The 15,939-nt window shown below is 36.6% G+C and overlaps 1 protein-coding gene across 1 annotated transcript in view; it reads right to left on the minus strand.

Moving 5' to 3' along the window:
- LOC105389611 (Down syndrome cell adhesion molecule-like protein Dscam2) overlaps window positions 1–15,939 on the minus strand; it is a 152,871-nt gene that overhangs the window by 39,329 nt on the left and 97,603 nt on the right. Inside the window, exons 4-8 of the mRNA XM_048628013.1 lie at window positions 11,562–11,757; window positions 9,843–10,004; window positions 7,582–7,710; window positions 6,405–6,540; window positions 105–295 (exon numbers count right to left, since the gene is read on the minus strand). Coding sequence (XP_048483970.1) covers window positions 105–295; window positions 6,405–6,540; window positions 7,582–7,710; window positions 9,843–10,004; window positions 11,562–11,757 — 814 coding nt within the window. The remainder of the gene's footprint in view (window positions 1–104; window positions 296–6,404; window positions 6,541–7,581; window positions 7,711–9,842; window positions 10,005–11,561; window positions 11,758–15,939) is intronic.

Raw genomic sequence — 15,939 nt, forward strand, 5'->3', positions numbered from 1 at the left:
GGACAAAAAAATTTATTATTAAATTTGTTTACCACATTTTTTAAGTCAACTTTTACATTGCTCGCAACTATATTTACCATTAAAACACATATATTATTATTTACCTGTAACACTGAGCGTGAAATGCACGGCCTCGCCACCAGCAGTATTGTTCAGCCAGCACACGAAGCGGCCGGCGTCCTCGCGGCGCACCCCTCTGATGCGGAGGAGCCCCCCGCCGCCGAGGATGGAGGCGCGGGGCCAGGTGGACGAGTCCTCCAGGGGGGTCAGGGTCTCGCGGTGCTCGCGGAACCATCTGGAGGAGGTAGGCGCGGTTAAGATAAGATAAGAGGTCCTATATTTAATTTTATACACAAAAAAAACATAGGTACATAGAGACGAATTGAGAACCATAATTTTTTCGATGTTGGTTAAAAATAGGGACACAATTAAAAAAAAATGAAACTAACAAATGGCGGTCTTATCGTTTAAAGCGATTTCTTCCTGACAACCTTTGGGTGGAAAGATTTTTGGATGAAAAGGGTTTAGTGTTATAAAGTATACACCATAAATATTTAACATAACAATACATACAATATAGGAGGACATAAAGCCTAGCAACCTCAAGAAAATGTCATACTTCATAATTCCTATTTACTTATAAAAAATAACTAAGTATTTAAATGTATTTATGTAGGTACCTATAGTTACTTTATGTCTGATAAATTTGGTGGTATGAATTTTCCTATGTTACGAACTTACATACAATCTCTCGTGTTTTCATTTGAGTCATTTGAGATACAAAACTAAATTATAGTGGTTCCCTTTCTACAATGTATACTTTTTGTATGTTCAACTTTGTTGGATATACCTACCTAGATATTTTTGGTGCACACATTTTCATGTATTCAACGAAAACCAAATGAAATACGGATACATAAAATTTACTGCTATGATATATGGTTCCAAATCCAAGTTAGTGCCATATCCACTAACGGTGGTGCTATTGTCTATTTTTCCTACTATCACCAATTCACCATCGCTTTAGTTGGTTTGAACCAACCCTTAAACCGAAATGTAAAGCGTTATTTTGTCAAAGTTTGTTTTTAGAAATATTTATCACTTTTTTTTTTCATTTTACACAATACATTTAAATAGTTCCATGGCTATGTTCTGAAAATGTATCAGTCAATCCGCAATCTATCCAAAGCGATAGCAGGAAAATTTTAAAATAACTCTTGCAGTTAGGTTCAACTCAACAGCCACTATTTCACAGTTAATCCGCTTCGAAAGCTAATGGCCAAACTTCACACATTTATACTGGCTTATGTAAATATTAATTAGCCAATAACTATCGGGATGGAATGGCCAAAGTAACTGTTCCATTTGGAGGGAATTAAAAGTGCACGCTACATTAAATCTGAACGAGTAGGAAATAAGCCTTCCGTTTCTACAATTTAACAACGCAATGTATGTAAGTTTAAACGTAATCGAGATCTACAACTACTGTACCGATTTTTATAGTTAATGTTATTACGCATTTATATTTTTTCGCGAATTTTGATATTCCGATTAAATTTTTGGGCTTAGATAAAATGCTGCACATGTAGGTTTCGGCAGTATACCCTTTTTGCAACATCTTGTATAGTTTTTGACGAAGCTTGTAGTGGATGATATGAATATTTTTAAATTAATTTTTAAAATTATAGTAGCAACTAGTTAAATAAACAAGTAAACAGTGTGTGAAGCGGCCTATAGTAATAATGTCTCTACGCCTGTCACGTCGGTCCCGGAATCCTTCGTCACTAGCGGACACTTGCTAAGTGTTCCGGTGTTTATTCCCGCGTTCATCTTCATTACTGTCGCACGGCTGATGTATTACGCAGAATTTACTTCAGCTGAACCGAGTAATTCGGAACAAATCGATAAATAAAGAGGTACATTTTTTAAACGCCTACTATTTGCAATCTGTAGTATTTTTATATATTCCGATGAAAGTAGGTTGATTATGATAATAATCACACATTTTTAAACATAAAATTAATTTAATTCCCATACTTATTACTTTCCATAGTATTTAGTTTTAAGTAGTTCGTAAGTGTACTTACAAAGGTACGTGTTTCTAGACACGTTACATAAACCAGAGTCTTCAGCCGGGCTGCAGTATCGAATTAATTTAATCTGCCCGTTCAGTGGAAATCCCGCAGTAACTTCTATAGAGCTTACACTCCTTACAAGCTCACTTATTACAGTAAACTCTGAAAGGCTTCAAATCCAGGAGTAGCAGGTTGCCTATTCAGACAAGTAGAACTTTTGAAAAGCAATCTTATGAGGGATAAACTTGTTTTAATACCATTTGACTCAAAACTTAATAATATAAATGAGTGATTATGTGAGTATGTTACTAGTTCATGCAAAAACTACTAAGTAAATGGATTTAGATTAAACTCCACAGTAATACCTACTAGTTATACCTCACTTAGATTATTAAAATCAAAACAATTAAAGAGAACTCCCCCCAAAATAACCTTGATTCGGACTGGGAAAAGTAAAAAAGCGGAAAACTACAATTGAATTAAACATATTTATTGACAGAAATGTAAATGGCTAAACACATTTTTTTAACATGAATAAGTCATTTTTAGTAGATCAATGTAAATGTAACTGTTGTGATTCAGGCTACGGCACTGCGCTCGGCCGTTGAAGTTAAAGTAGGTACTGAGAATACAGCTGCAGTGGTAATGTCCTGTAATATCTTTGGCAAGGCGAGGGAATAGAGTGACTATTTGCAGCCCAATCTTATATACGACATTCTTTCAGGAATACCGTTGAAAAGGATTGAAAATGCAGGGACATTTGCATGCCGCAGATTTTCCACTCAATGGGGGAATGAAAGTTTATCGTCTATTTAGTAGACGGTTGGCTGGTAAATGTTCGCATGAATGCATTGAAAGAGTCTTAAAAGATATTTAGTTAAATAGAGGAGAGTATAATACAATGGTATTGATCCACACATATTGATTTTACTTTAGAAAGCTACGATAAAAGATGTTGGGTCTATCATGTAACAAAACGTATTCGTAGGAATATATTATTTGCTCTTCCCTTGTTTACAGACCCAATACGATACGTCTAACACAATGTATTATAATCAGAACCTATTTAGTTTCCCAACAGTTATTTTAGGTAAACTCATATTATGTAAATTGATGAAAAAAATAAGTAAAATATAGCATAGCCCGACTATTGTAAAATTTCGAAAAGTGGAAAAAGTAAACAATATTCTCTACTTAATCAGGTTCAGAGAATAGGACTGTAAACTAGTTACACATACATACATTTTAATTTGTTGTTATATCAGGAATGTGTAAACAAATTAAATTATCTATAAGTAGGTAGATGGGAACTTGTGCGTTTGTTTCGTTGTTCCGAGCCAGTTAGTTAAGCACATGTTAAGCAGCGCAAGTGGGGCGACAGTCGTAACATGTTCGCAACTTAGATGGACGCTTCCGTGTTTAACTTGAACTTACAGTTTACAGGATTCGCTGCAAGTATGCGCCAACTTGCTCGGTCTTAGAGTAGCTGTGAACTAATTAGTTGTACACATTTTGATGTACCTACGAGATGTATGATTGTAGTTATGTGTTTTTATGCAGTAAAACATTCGTAGGCTGCATATTTTAATATTGTAAATACTCAGCATAAAAAATCATAATTATATTATTTACAAATAGTAACATATTGCTGTAGCACGGGTCTCGTAATAAAAAAATATTTATAATAAAATAATATTCAAGCAATGCATAAGCCGCTAAGTAATTACAAACAATAATTGCCACGATCCAACTTTGCATGCGAAGTAATTCTTTAACGTCATCCGCACATGGCTCTCGCAAAATGTAGCTGTTCAGCTAGCCATTTAGTGTAGACTAAATATTATTTAAGATGCAGTTTCCGTGCGAGGCGGAAATGTTTCAGGCGGTTCACGAAACGTCTAGACAGAATGAAAAGTTTCCAGTTTCCAGCGAGTAATGAGTTGCGTGTTCCAGCCGTTTCCTTCAGAATGCAATAATGTCCCGAAATACTCCGGAATAAATGACATGACAGCGAATATAACTTAACCGTGACAGCCATTGTGTTGAATTTGTTTAACTTGGGAAACCTGAAACTTTGAAAGTTTTGCGAACAGTCTTTTTCATGTTAAACTATGTCGAGTTGTAAAGCTATTCAGTTCACAGAAGTTTCCATTTATAACAACTACTTACCTATATTTGTATTTTTTTTAGGTAAACCAATTTTATATATTGAGCTAAAAAAAACAAATGTAAATACCTACAACAATAATGTAAGTAACTACTGTTACTATTTATTTAGGCGCAGACTTAAAGTACCTTATGAATGATAAAGACCATGTATAAACAACATGCATTAATACAAAGATATTCCTTGCGCCTACATTTTAAACTTTATTCGTCCTCGTAGAAATAAAGGACAGAAATAAGTCACGGAGATTGCCTTTTCATTTGTTCTGTCAGAAATGCTCGAAACTGGTACAATCGTTTGAAAGTTCCAACTAAAATAGATCAAGTAAAGTGAAACAAAGTTTGTTTCTAAGTGTGACAGTGAGATGTTCAGTTTCAGTGGGTTACGATACATTTAATCCCAAAAAAGACCACAGTGAATCCTACTATCCACCGGTTCTTCAACATAAATTACTGACCCATTACATATGTAAGCTACCTACATACTTATTGAGCATTCAAAAATGTCGGTATGTAATCTTGTTTCTCTGCCAAATTTATTATGTACTTTACTCCCAGCATACATCACTCTATAGATCAGCTTAGTACTCTCGTCTCACAGAATCTTTGTAACGGTATCAAAGTAAGAGTTTCTTTCCGATTTACGTGTAGTATGTAAAGAGGAGCTCCCATTTCTAAGGCGACTTGAAGCGTCTGTTGCGACGTCTTTCATGCGCAACATTGTTTGTTCAGCGACGAGCGAAACCTTTTAGCAGGCGGATACACAGGTGACACCGCGTAGTATGCAACAGTGTACGGTACCAAGAAAATTTTACAACTTCGTAATGTTGTGTCTTGGATGTTTGACTCACGCATCATAGGGTATCTTATTAACCGTCTTCGAAAAAAGGAGGAGGTTCTCAATTCATCTGTTTATATTTTTATTTATTTTGTTGGCGACACCAGATTAAAGTTTACGCGTATTGTAACATGTTTGCCATGTGCAAAGTAATTGAAACTGAGTTGCATTGTAATGGGTCTTCTGTTGTAGGTAGGTTAGTATTAACCAACACACATTTACTATAATGTACAATGTACATACACTACTCTCATTGCAATGGGTTAATCTTTTACATTACCTAGGTACTTTTCTGACTATACAATTAAGTATTCATTATGTATTGTACAACTATAATATCAAAAAAACTCATTTTATTTAAAAAACACAGTGAAACAAACAGTGCTCGGATAGAATGAAAAAACCGAGGATATACATAGTATACAGTATAATGGTATCTTTTACCGAATAAATCTTTTCCATCTTATTTTTGCCCTAAGAAAGCATGTTACAGTTAAAACCGTATTATACGGCTCAATGACGCAAAAAGAAAAGAAAAACCCTTTTGCGAATTTAATAGAAGGAAGAAAATGTAAAGCTTATTTCTATTTCATGTTCCTAGACATATTCTTGTGTATACAGAAAGAATACATGTTTCAGAAATGGGCCGAAACATCCTCATGGGACCTAAACATTGCTCTGGAAATGTTATATTCAAAATAGCTAAGGCTGAATATTATTAAGTTTAAAATACAAGTCTTTGTAAATATGAGCACAGCTTCGGTAAAATATAAAGGATACGCTACTATTTTATAGGTTACTCAAACTTATTCTCATTATTATTTATAAGATACTATGAACAACTAAGCAGAGGTAACTAATGTTTGGTATGCCTTATATAAATGAAACAGGACGCGAAAAAATAAATTGAAAGTGTTATGTAATGGACGATCTATGAAGAAGCAACGACTTTTGACTTTTATCAGCCGTAAAATTACTTGTGGACTCTATAAACAAAATAAGTAGTACTTACATTCCTTGCTATACGGTCCTACCACTAGACCAAGGAACATATAAGTTCGTACTACTTCTCCTAACGATAAGCACTAGGCAACTCTTATGAATCTGTCCAATAGCATACCTAGTTAAACTCCTATCAAACCTGTTTTAAATTCGATTAATCTTAATATTATTGTGGAAGTAAATTTATATTCGGCTGCTATGAAGATGAATTAGAGCCTATAGTTTTACTTTGTAATCCACCGCGGTTGTGAGTTGTACTTACTAAAAATAAAAACCTAAACTGAAATCTTGCTATCTTCACACAAATCTTCACAAATACGTACCTGTAGGTAGGTACGGGCCACGCGTGCGCGGCGCATGGGAGGCGCACGTCGTGTCCCACCGCCACGCGGCGCACGCGCGCCTCGACCGACACGCGCGGCCGCACGCTGCCCTTCGGCTCCGTCACTATTATGTGACCTGTAGGGGGAACATAAGTGAATAAATATTAGATTTACACAATAAGTTACAAATGAGTATTTTCATAAGTACTGAAATTTTATATTCTTATCTCAGATACTATGCCCCAGTTTTACCATAGCCTGTTAGATCATTAACACCCCTGTTACATTGTAATGTCATCAATTATACCTCATCTCTATATAAAATTTTTGACAAACTAATCCCTTGTTATGATCTAACAGAGTATTGTGAAACTGGAGCTAAATTGACAAGTGCATTAAATTTGAAAGATTTTTATTAAAACCCTCAATAAAATTCCGTTATTTTTACCTTAATATTTTATACTAGCACAGATGTAGAATTTCCGCATGTAGTATATCGATTGTAAATAAAGTTATTGTTCAATATCCGGCTACAATGTGTGGGATCCAGTTTTAGATACGATTTTACGCAGATTTGCAACGCCAATATCCGCTGTATATGGGCGTTGTACTGCAACGAATAAGTTATTTTTATTTGATCGGTTATGTTCGAGGTAAATATAACACGGAATTGTAATAACATGAAAAAAAACCTAAAACTAAAAATAAATTGGTATGATATTTTTACTATCTAAAAATGAATTGGTATTTTTGTTTAAAGCCCTTCATATTTATTTTGTGTGTAAGTTTTTTCTAATATATTGTTTTTTCTATTGTTTACATAATAACTTTTCCACTGCAACAAGTTAGCGTTAGGGCAACCATTATTCTTTGTAATTTTCTGACACTGCGTGGTAAAAAATCTCCTATCTTCTACCCGTTACAAAGTTAGCATTGTCTCTATTATTAGTGTCAAATCTTGATTTAAGAAATGAAATGAAATGAAATCGTTTATTTTTTTGACGTAGAATATTAGAATTACTTGTCAAAAGTCATAATCTACGTCAATCCATACAAAACTTGACAGTAAATCGAGATTTAACACTAAATCTAGATTTAATATGTTGGTGCAAGTGGCCCTAAATCTAGATTTAATTTGTTTGTGCAAGTGGCCCTTAAATAGTCAGCTACAACTCACCATAATACTGGCTAGTGTAGTGCTGTCCGGTGACGCGGTCCCGGACGCGGCACCGGAACGCGCCGCGGTCCGCCGGACTGACCGCGCTCACGAACAGCGAGCCGTCGTCCAGCAGCTGGTACTTTGAGTCTACGGGGGAAAATATACAGGGTGTTAAAAAAGGTATAGTAAGAAAAGGGGTAACTCATGGGGTCATTGTGTAAATGTTTTGTTCTACGACTTTTGGAAATTCGCGAAAAAATATATTTGCATACTATTATATACAGGGTGGAAATTTGTCTGTGAGGTTTCCGTTGTAAGGTAAATTTACTTGACATACTGAGCTTATTTAATATGGGGCTGTGACTCTGAAATCGCTAAAAAGAACAGCACTGATAATACTTATTCAGTTCATGTGTAAACTCTCCGATCCCTAGTATTTTAGTCGGAAATCAGCCGGACGATTGGCAACCTCCTTTAAGAGATGGTACTTAAAGAAAATGACACTCAGAATGGAAAAGGTTCACTTCGGCCTTTTGGTAGCCTCATATAATGACTCAAAGCAAAAAGAATTGCAACGATACACTGAGACAGAAATACGCCAATACAGTCGTGTAATTTGTCAGTGCTACGACTGCTACGCACCTACTACGAGTGCTACGTGCGTTATACTACTAAAGTTCAATTCAGCTACGACTGCTACGGCGTAGTAGAAAGCATATGTAGCTTTGAAGAACCATGATTCATATTCAAGGTAAAATTATTGTAATTTGTTCATCAAATAAATAATGGTAACTATGTCACGTACAGAAACTTCAACCCCTCTCAGAATAGAATAGAATGGATTCTCTTTGATTTGGGAAAAGGTACCATAATGCTCTCTAGAAAAATGTTGTACGTATAAATTTAGAGAAGACGGAATCTTTCTCTCAGGATTTTAATATCTAAAATGCAAAGTAATAAAAATACGTTGCTTGGAAGGTATGTCGTTAACCTAAATCTAGAATGCACGGGCTAAAACCATCGCAACCATTAAAATACTATAAAGTTTTCTTTATCTACACCAAATAAATACATTGTAAATGTGTACCTACCTTACCTATAAAGCAAATTTCGGACTAAAATCGGATGATTTTAAATATAGGTAGCACATTATAAACTCGAAATATTTTTTATGTAAATAAAATTTGCCTAGCAGTGGGAAACTAAACAGGATTAACAAAAAAAATTGACGATCTTGATCATGCTTCCGCATTCGTAATTTACACTTAGTTATTTATATTTCATAATGAAATTGCAGATGCTACTTGGGACCTCTGATGGATTATATCAGAAATGGGGTCACTCGAAGAAAATTTAGATTGCCGAGTTTTCCGACAGAGCTGTTGTAATCTGCTTGCTGAATTGGCCGTAGGCTGGTCCTGATAATAACCACGATGAAACTAAATTGAATAGGAGTAGACTCATTTGAATTGAGTGTCTTCGGGTATTTTCAAATCCTTAATTACATTTACATTATTTTTGGGACATGCATGGATCCCGAGTTTCACGAGTTGTTTTATACTTTAATCGTTGAGTCATGTCGTAGTATAAGTAATTATAATTTCAGAAATCCATGTCCTTATTACGTCGACCGTCTACGAATATTAAGTTCCGTTTGTACAAGCATAATATATTTATACAGAAAATCTCATTTGCATACTAAAAGCTGAAAGCGGAAAAAAAGAGATGGTTGTTTTTTTACGTCGTCCTAAAATTTATTTCCCCGGATATAAGATACGCGATGAAAAATTAATTGCGTATGTCATTCCCCACTTGATACGCGCTTTGATGTGGATGAAGTCTTGAGAAAATCGTTTTTATAACGTATTTGGACTAATGATTATCCTTATTGAAACATGTAAGAAATATGTCATACAGAGACACTCATACTGTGCACCATCACGGGTTAAGCACATAATAATAAGGCTGGTTTCCTGTAGGATCGCCGCCGACTGAGTTAGCGGTGTATCAGTTTAGCATGCCAAGTATTTACAATTTGCAAATTTTGAGGTCAATTCTACGTTCAAACTTCCAACATTACGCGCGCTTGGTAACGAGAGTAAAAGTAAAGTTTGCCTACTGGAAACGCAGCCTGATTCTAATATTACGTGCTTGTTTGACAATGCTGTACTCATTAATATGTTAACCGTTATAAAGCTACAAAAAATAAATGTTGGTTTTCGCCCAAATCCATCAAAACGATGTGGGGTTAAAATGATAAAAATACAATCCTCACTTACCCAAGTACTGCTTATCGAAGACGCTGAGCCCGTCGTCCGCGAGCCAGTCGGTCGCGGCGACACGGTCAGCGGCGTGCGCGGGCGACACGCACCGCAGCACGGCCGAGTTGCCCGCCATCACGTACTCGTCCGGCACGTGCACCTCCCACGGGGAGTTTAGTACTGTTGGGGGTAGAAAAAGGGGGGGGGGGGGGTTATAGACACCTTGTTAATATGTAATAACAATGGGGATATTTTACCTTTCGAGCATAGGAATGGGTATGGGATCTGCTACCAGAAATTCAAAGTACAAAACATTCTATTGAATCACCTTGTGTACTTTGTTTACATAAAATATAAATGAGAATTTCAACCTGACATACATAAGTATTATCTGGTTTCTGAGAAGAAAGTGGAGACTTACATTTCGTATTTGCAAAACAAACTACATCGTACGCTTTAGTATTTATATTTCTCCGGAATCATCAGAACTTAATGTGAAACAGGTAAGTATTGCGTAGGCACTTAGTCTCAGTAGTGCATCAGCCATTTCTTTATGTACCCGTAAAAAGCTGAAAAGAAAAGTCTTTCCTTTGTCGGTTAGCGGTCGACTTACCGCGCTTTACTCCATAGCCGTTTGATAAATGCCGGTCCGGCCGACCCACTCGCTATAATTCAGCTAACATTTTATCCCTATGACCTAGTTATCAAATGGTCGGACTGAATTACGAGTTAGACAAGAAAATCTAAGTTTACAAAAAAATTCTAGTTGTAAAATTTTATGTAAAATGCATTTACATGTTAGGCCCTTCCTTGCACTAAGCGTGATTAGCCTGATTAGCTACGCATCGGGATTACTGTCCCCTGATTACACGTCAGCGCTCTTGTGTTTCGTACATAGTCCCTTATTTACCTTACGCGTAGCACATTTCCGTATATTACATCTACGATTTGAATAATATCCCAAAACGAACGTTCTGGATAGTATCCCAAAAGTACAATTTCTGGGAAACTCAGCGCTATAATCTTCTAATATCTAGTAATTTTTAAAACCTCTCACCTGCATGCACATGCACAGTGCGGGTCAGCAGTGCGTGCGCGCGCAGGCCGAGCCGGCAGCGGTAGGCGGCGGCGTGCACGTCGCGCCGGTAGCGCGCCGCCGGGAACGCGCCCAGCGAGAGAGAGCCGTTGTCTAGCACGAGCCATGAATGTGTCTATATAGCCCCTTAGATACCTTAAGCGAAGCGTATTTGAGTATATTACATCTATTGATGTAGCGAAGCGTTGTTTTTTACTCCATTTCGGAACATTCTGGATACCTAGTAACCCGATAGTTTCCCAAAAGTACTAGTTTAGAGCGTAGTAATCTTCTCAATTTAGTAATCTATAGAACCTCCCACCTGCATGCACATGCACAGTGCGGGTCAGCAGTGCGTGCGCGCGCAGGCCGAGCCGGCAGCGGTAGGCGGCGGCGTGCACGTCGCGCCGGTAGCGCGCCGCCGGGAACGCGCCCAGCGAGAGAGAGCCGTTGTCTAGCACGAGCCATGAATGTGTCTATATAGCCCCTTAGATACCTTAAGCGAAGCGTATTTGAGTATATTACATCTATTGATGTAGCGAAGCGTTGTTTTTTACTCCATTTCGGAACATTCTGGATACCTAGTAACCCGATAGTTTCCCAAAAGTACTAGTTTAGAGCGTAGTAATCTTCTCAATTTAGTAATCTATAGAACCTCCCACCTGCATGCACATGCACAGTCCGGGTGAGCAGTGCGTGCGCGCGCAGGCCGAGCCGGCAGCGGTAGGCGGCGGCGTGCACGTCGCGCCGGTAGCGCGCCGCCGGGAACGCGCCCAGCGACAGAGAGCCGTTGGCGAGCACGCGCCGCAGCCCCGCCACCGCCGCCGCCGGCGAGTTGTCTGCGAGCAGCCACTCCAACTGCGGGGGAGAAGATGGATAGAACACCTAAACGCTCAACAAGCTTTAGGTCTAGTTTCATCATACTCGGTTAGATCATAACAAGGGATATATATACGTCTTCTTCATATTAAATTCTTGACAGATGTATCAAAAGTCAACACCTAATCCCACGTAATCTAACCGAGTATGATGAGTCCATTTTTGTAACTGTGTATAGTATACCATACAGTGTTTATAAATATATGAAACTGGGGCTTAAGGTTAACGGAAGGCTTAACGGATGTTACAATTTTATTTCATTAGGCGGCGTTAGTTGAGCTTGCGTTTAACCGCTCGCGTATGTAGCGGCACCTTATAAAGGTCTTTGGGTATCTGCAATTTAGGAGACAAATAATATTGAATATCTGAAGCAGAATATATCCTTCTCTAACTTAATAAAGGTGTTTAAATAAGAAAATAACAAGTATGTCTTAATAGCAGAGTAGGTACTTTGGACTGAGGAAGAGATCTATAAGTAAAGGTTTGTTCGCTACAACGTGTTAAAATATTGCATTGCGGAATTTTGGATTTTTGAATCTACAATTGCAGGTATCAAAATTTTAAGTAGTACTAACAGAAATCTTCATTTTCCTTTTGACTGTGAGATCCGCAATTCACTCAGGGAAAATTCGTGAAATTCATAAACCGCAACGGCCAGCAAAGTTCAAGCGTAAAGACTCCATTTATTTCCTTTGAATCATAAAACTGGGGCGGAGGGGAGCAGATCTGCATCTTTCCTAATGAAATAGACTCAATTGCCCGCATTTAACTAGTTGCTCGAGATTCCGCTTCCAGGAAAAACTGTCTGTTGCGGGTTTACGACACCGACTGTGGCGAAAACGTATTTCCTTACTGTTATTTATAATACTCGCGGGAGTATACCCATGTTATAAAGCCTTAAAATTTAGGTCCCTAACAAAATCAAATCAAAATCAAAATTCTTTATTGTTGTTACTTACAATAGTTAATGTTATTACATTGTGGGTCTCTTCTTGTAAGTTTAAAAAACCTGTAGTAGAAGAGCCCCTCCTTCTTGAATGTGCCAATGCCACTTAATACAAGTTTTAAGTACCTATATAAAACAATTTTGATATAGGTACTTATAAAAATATTCAAAACATATTAGGTACTTATTTTATTTTATGAGTTTCTTAAGGTAAAGGTGTGTCAGTATTCGATGTAGATAGTTAACTATACTCGTATGTGTAGGTATCTAAATTATTTTGTGCTCTGTATCGTATACATGAAAAACTTAGTATAATCTATAATATACAATATTAAATATATTTTAAGATATCCTAATATAATAAATATTAAAGTAATATATATTTTAATGTATGTATTTATTTATATATCGATATAATGCAAACATACCAGTTTAAGTATTAGCATATTACTGTATGTATATATATATTATTATTTTTTAAATTTCAGTTATTGAAATACCTGTAGTAAATATAATTATGTATGTCTATGTAAGGTATATTATATCCAATAATATTATTACTAGTATATACCTAATGTTTATAATTTTGTGATAATCAGGAGCTAGAACATTTCTTTAGTGTTAGGTTTTCAAAAGTTCTTCAGTATCTTCATAACTCAATGATTTAAGCCATGAAGTAGTGGTTTTTTTACATTCTTTGTAAGTCATTCCGTATAGGTTTAACACTCTGTTTATTTTATTATAAATTGATACTGAACTATTACAAAATTGGTTAGAAGCAAATACTGTGTTAGAAGTTTTAAATTTTATTACTGCATATCGGTTACGTTTCTCAAGTGTTTTTGTGTTAATAGGCAAGTTTTTATGGACCCTTAAGATACATTGAAGAATATATAATTGCCTCACTGTAAGAACATTCGCTTGCTTATACAACTCATAAGTACTGAATGATTTTCTTTTACGTAGTATTACCTTTAATATGGCTCTCTGCGCGCGTTCGATTCCAATAAATTTAGTTTTATATGTGCCACCCCAAATAGGTAGACAATATGTGAGTATTGATTGTACTAGAGTTTTATAAATGTAAATAATAAGGTCTTTATTAGATATATCACGAAGGAACTTAAGGAGCCAAATCAGTTTCCTAGCTCTATTCGCAACCAGCTCAAGCTGAGGATACCATGATAGGTTTTTATCAATAATTATGCCGAGATACTTTGTTGACTTTACCTTTTCTATTAAAGAGCAATTACAAGTTAAGTTATTTGAAAGACAAGTATGGGCAGTTATGCTTAATTTTTCATCAGGTTGCGTGTTGTCACGAATTGAGAAGGCAATATAGTTCGTTTTGCTGGTGTTGAGAGACAATAAATGCAGTTTAAGCCACTTTATTACTTTAGTAAGACCAATTTCAGCCTTTTTGAAAACGTCATTCCAGTTGTCATCGTGAAAAAGTAGTGCAGTATCATCTGCGTACGAAAACACTCTTCCATTTAGTAGTTTTAAGTTAGTTAGGTCGTTGATGTATATTAAGAACAGGGTAGGTCCAAGGACACTACCCTGTGGAACACCGTATTCAGAAGTAGAAACATCCTTACTAATAGTTTTATCATCAAGCTTTACTCTCTGCGTACGAGCATGTAAATAGTCACTGATTAAAGTTAAAAATGATCCTCTAATACCAATTTTATACAGCTTACTTATCAGAGTGGAGACAGAGACGGTATCGAACGCCTTTTTAAGGTCTAGGAATATACACAAGGCCTTTTTCTTACTATCTAGCTGTTTTGTAATATCTTTCGTTAGGTCCAGGATAGCATCTTCAGTACTTAAGCCCGGGCGAAAACCATACTGAGAATCTGATAGGAGGTTGTAGGTGTTAAGAAAACTTATTAACCGATTATTTATTAATTTTTCCAATATTTTTGAAATAACAGGCAGTACCGAGATAGGTCTGTAATTGTTGATATTATCTCTGTCTCCTCCCTTAAAGATTGGATGTATTACTGAGCGTTTTAGCACTGGGGGAAAAACTCCCTCTTGGAAGGATAGAATACCAAGATGAGTAATAACTGGAATGAGTTCCGATTTAGCCAATTTAACAAATTTAGTGGGGATTCTATCCCAGCCTGCAGCTAACGTGTCTTTCAGGCGCTCGGCAAAATATAGGTACTTTTTCTCGAGTTTTGTTTAGACGCAAATATTTATCCTCCCTCAAACAAGATGGATCTAGACGGAGGGAAAATGAAATTCAAATGATCAAGGCAGAGTTTCTGAAGAAAAACATTCAGCTACGGTTTTTTTGAGTCTTAAATAGCTTAATTAATTTATCTTTCCCTACGCAGGAGCTGAAACAGAGTATTATTGCCGGTTTTTCTTAATTACACAAAGATAATACGACGCTTAATAATTGTATATACCTTGAATTAATTGAAACCTGTAAAATGTATACTGTCTTATTGTTCATGTCAGCATGGCTAAAATGTTTTGTCTATTGGCTGATTCTAGGTATAAGATAGTTAGCTAACCTCGAAATTCCGGCGCCGGCTGCTCAAAGTTAGCTCCAAACTATCTGTTATAGGCTCCCTTAGGATGCATCTGTCTTACGGAGAATAACAACTAGAAATAATAATATGCGTGTAGGTTTTACTGTATTTCGTGTTTTTCTCGGTATTTTGAATAACCTAAGTAATTTGATTAACTCAGGTACATTAGGAATTTAATACCCAAATGTTTAATTATTCGCTTCATTTTACTTTTCATTTACGCGTGTCTCTCTACGGGACGGTCTTGTACCCTCCCCCTTCATCTCCGCTCCCCGCGCCTCACCCCCTCTTGCGCCCTTCTCGTATTTGTTAGGTACTTTTCTTTGAATTTTTAAAGATAAGTCAAGTTGCGACTCACTCTTACACAGAAAATCATTTTTAAACGCAATATTGTCATAAAACCTACATCTACCTTTAACAGTTCCTTTAACGAGTATGGGGTGCATGGTAGGAGCCTCCTCGAGCCGTGAGTGATGTATAAACTGTATCTGTACAACCGGCGACTGACTGACTCATCCTTTCACCACGGTGACAAATCCTAGTTCAGATCTAGTGTTAACCACTAAGAAGAATTACTTTACCATAATTTATGAAGATTAACAAAATTAAGTTTACCTGCCAGAGTTCTCATTTGTTCGTAGGATCTCATATCATAATATATGATTAAAT

The sequence above is a fragment of the Plutella xylostella genome, chromosome 19 (assembly GCF_932276165.1).
Source record: "Plutella xylostella chromosome 19, ilPluXylo3.1, whole genome shotgun sequence".
NCBI classification, from domain to species: Eukaryota; Metazoa; Arthropoda; class Insecta; order Lepidoptera; family Plutellidae; genus Plutella; species Plutella xylostella.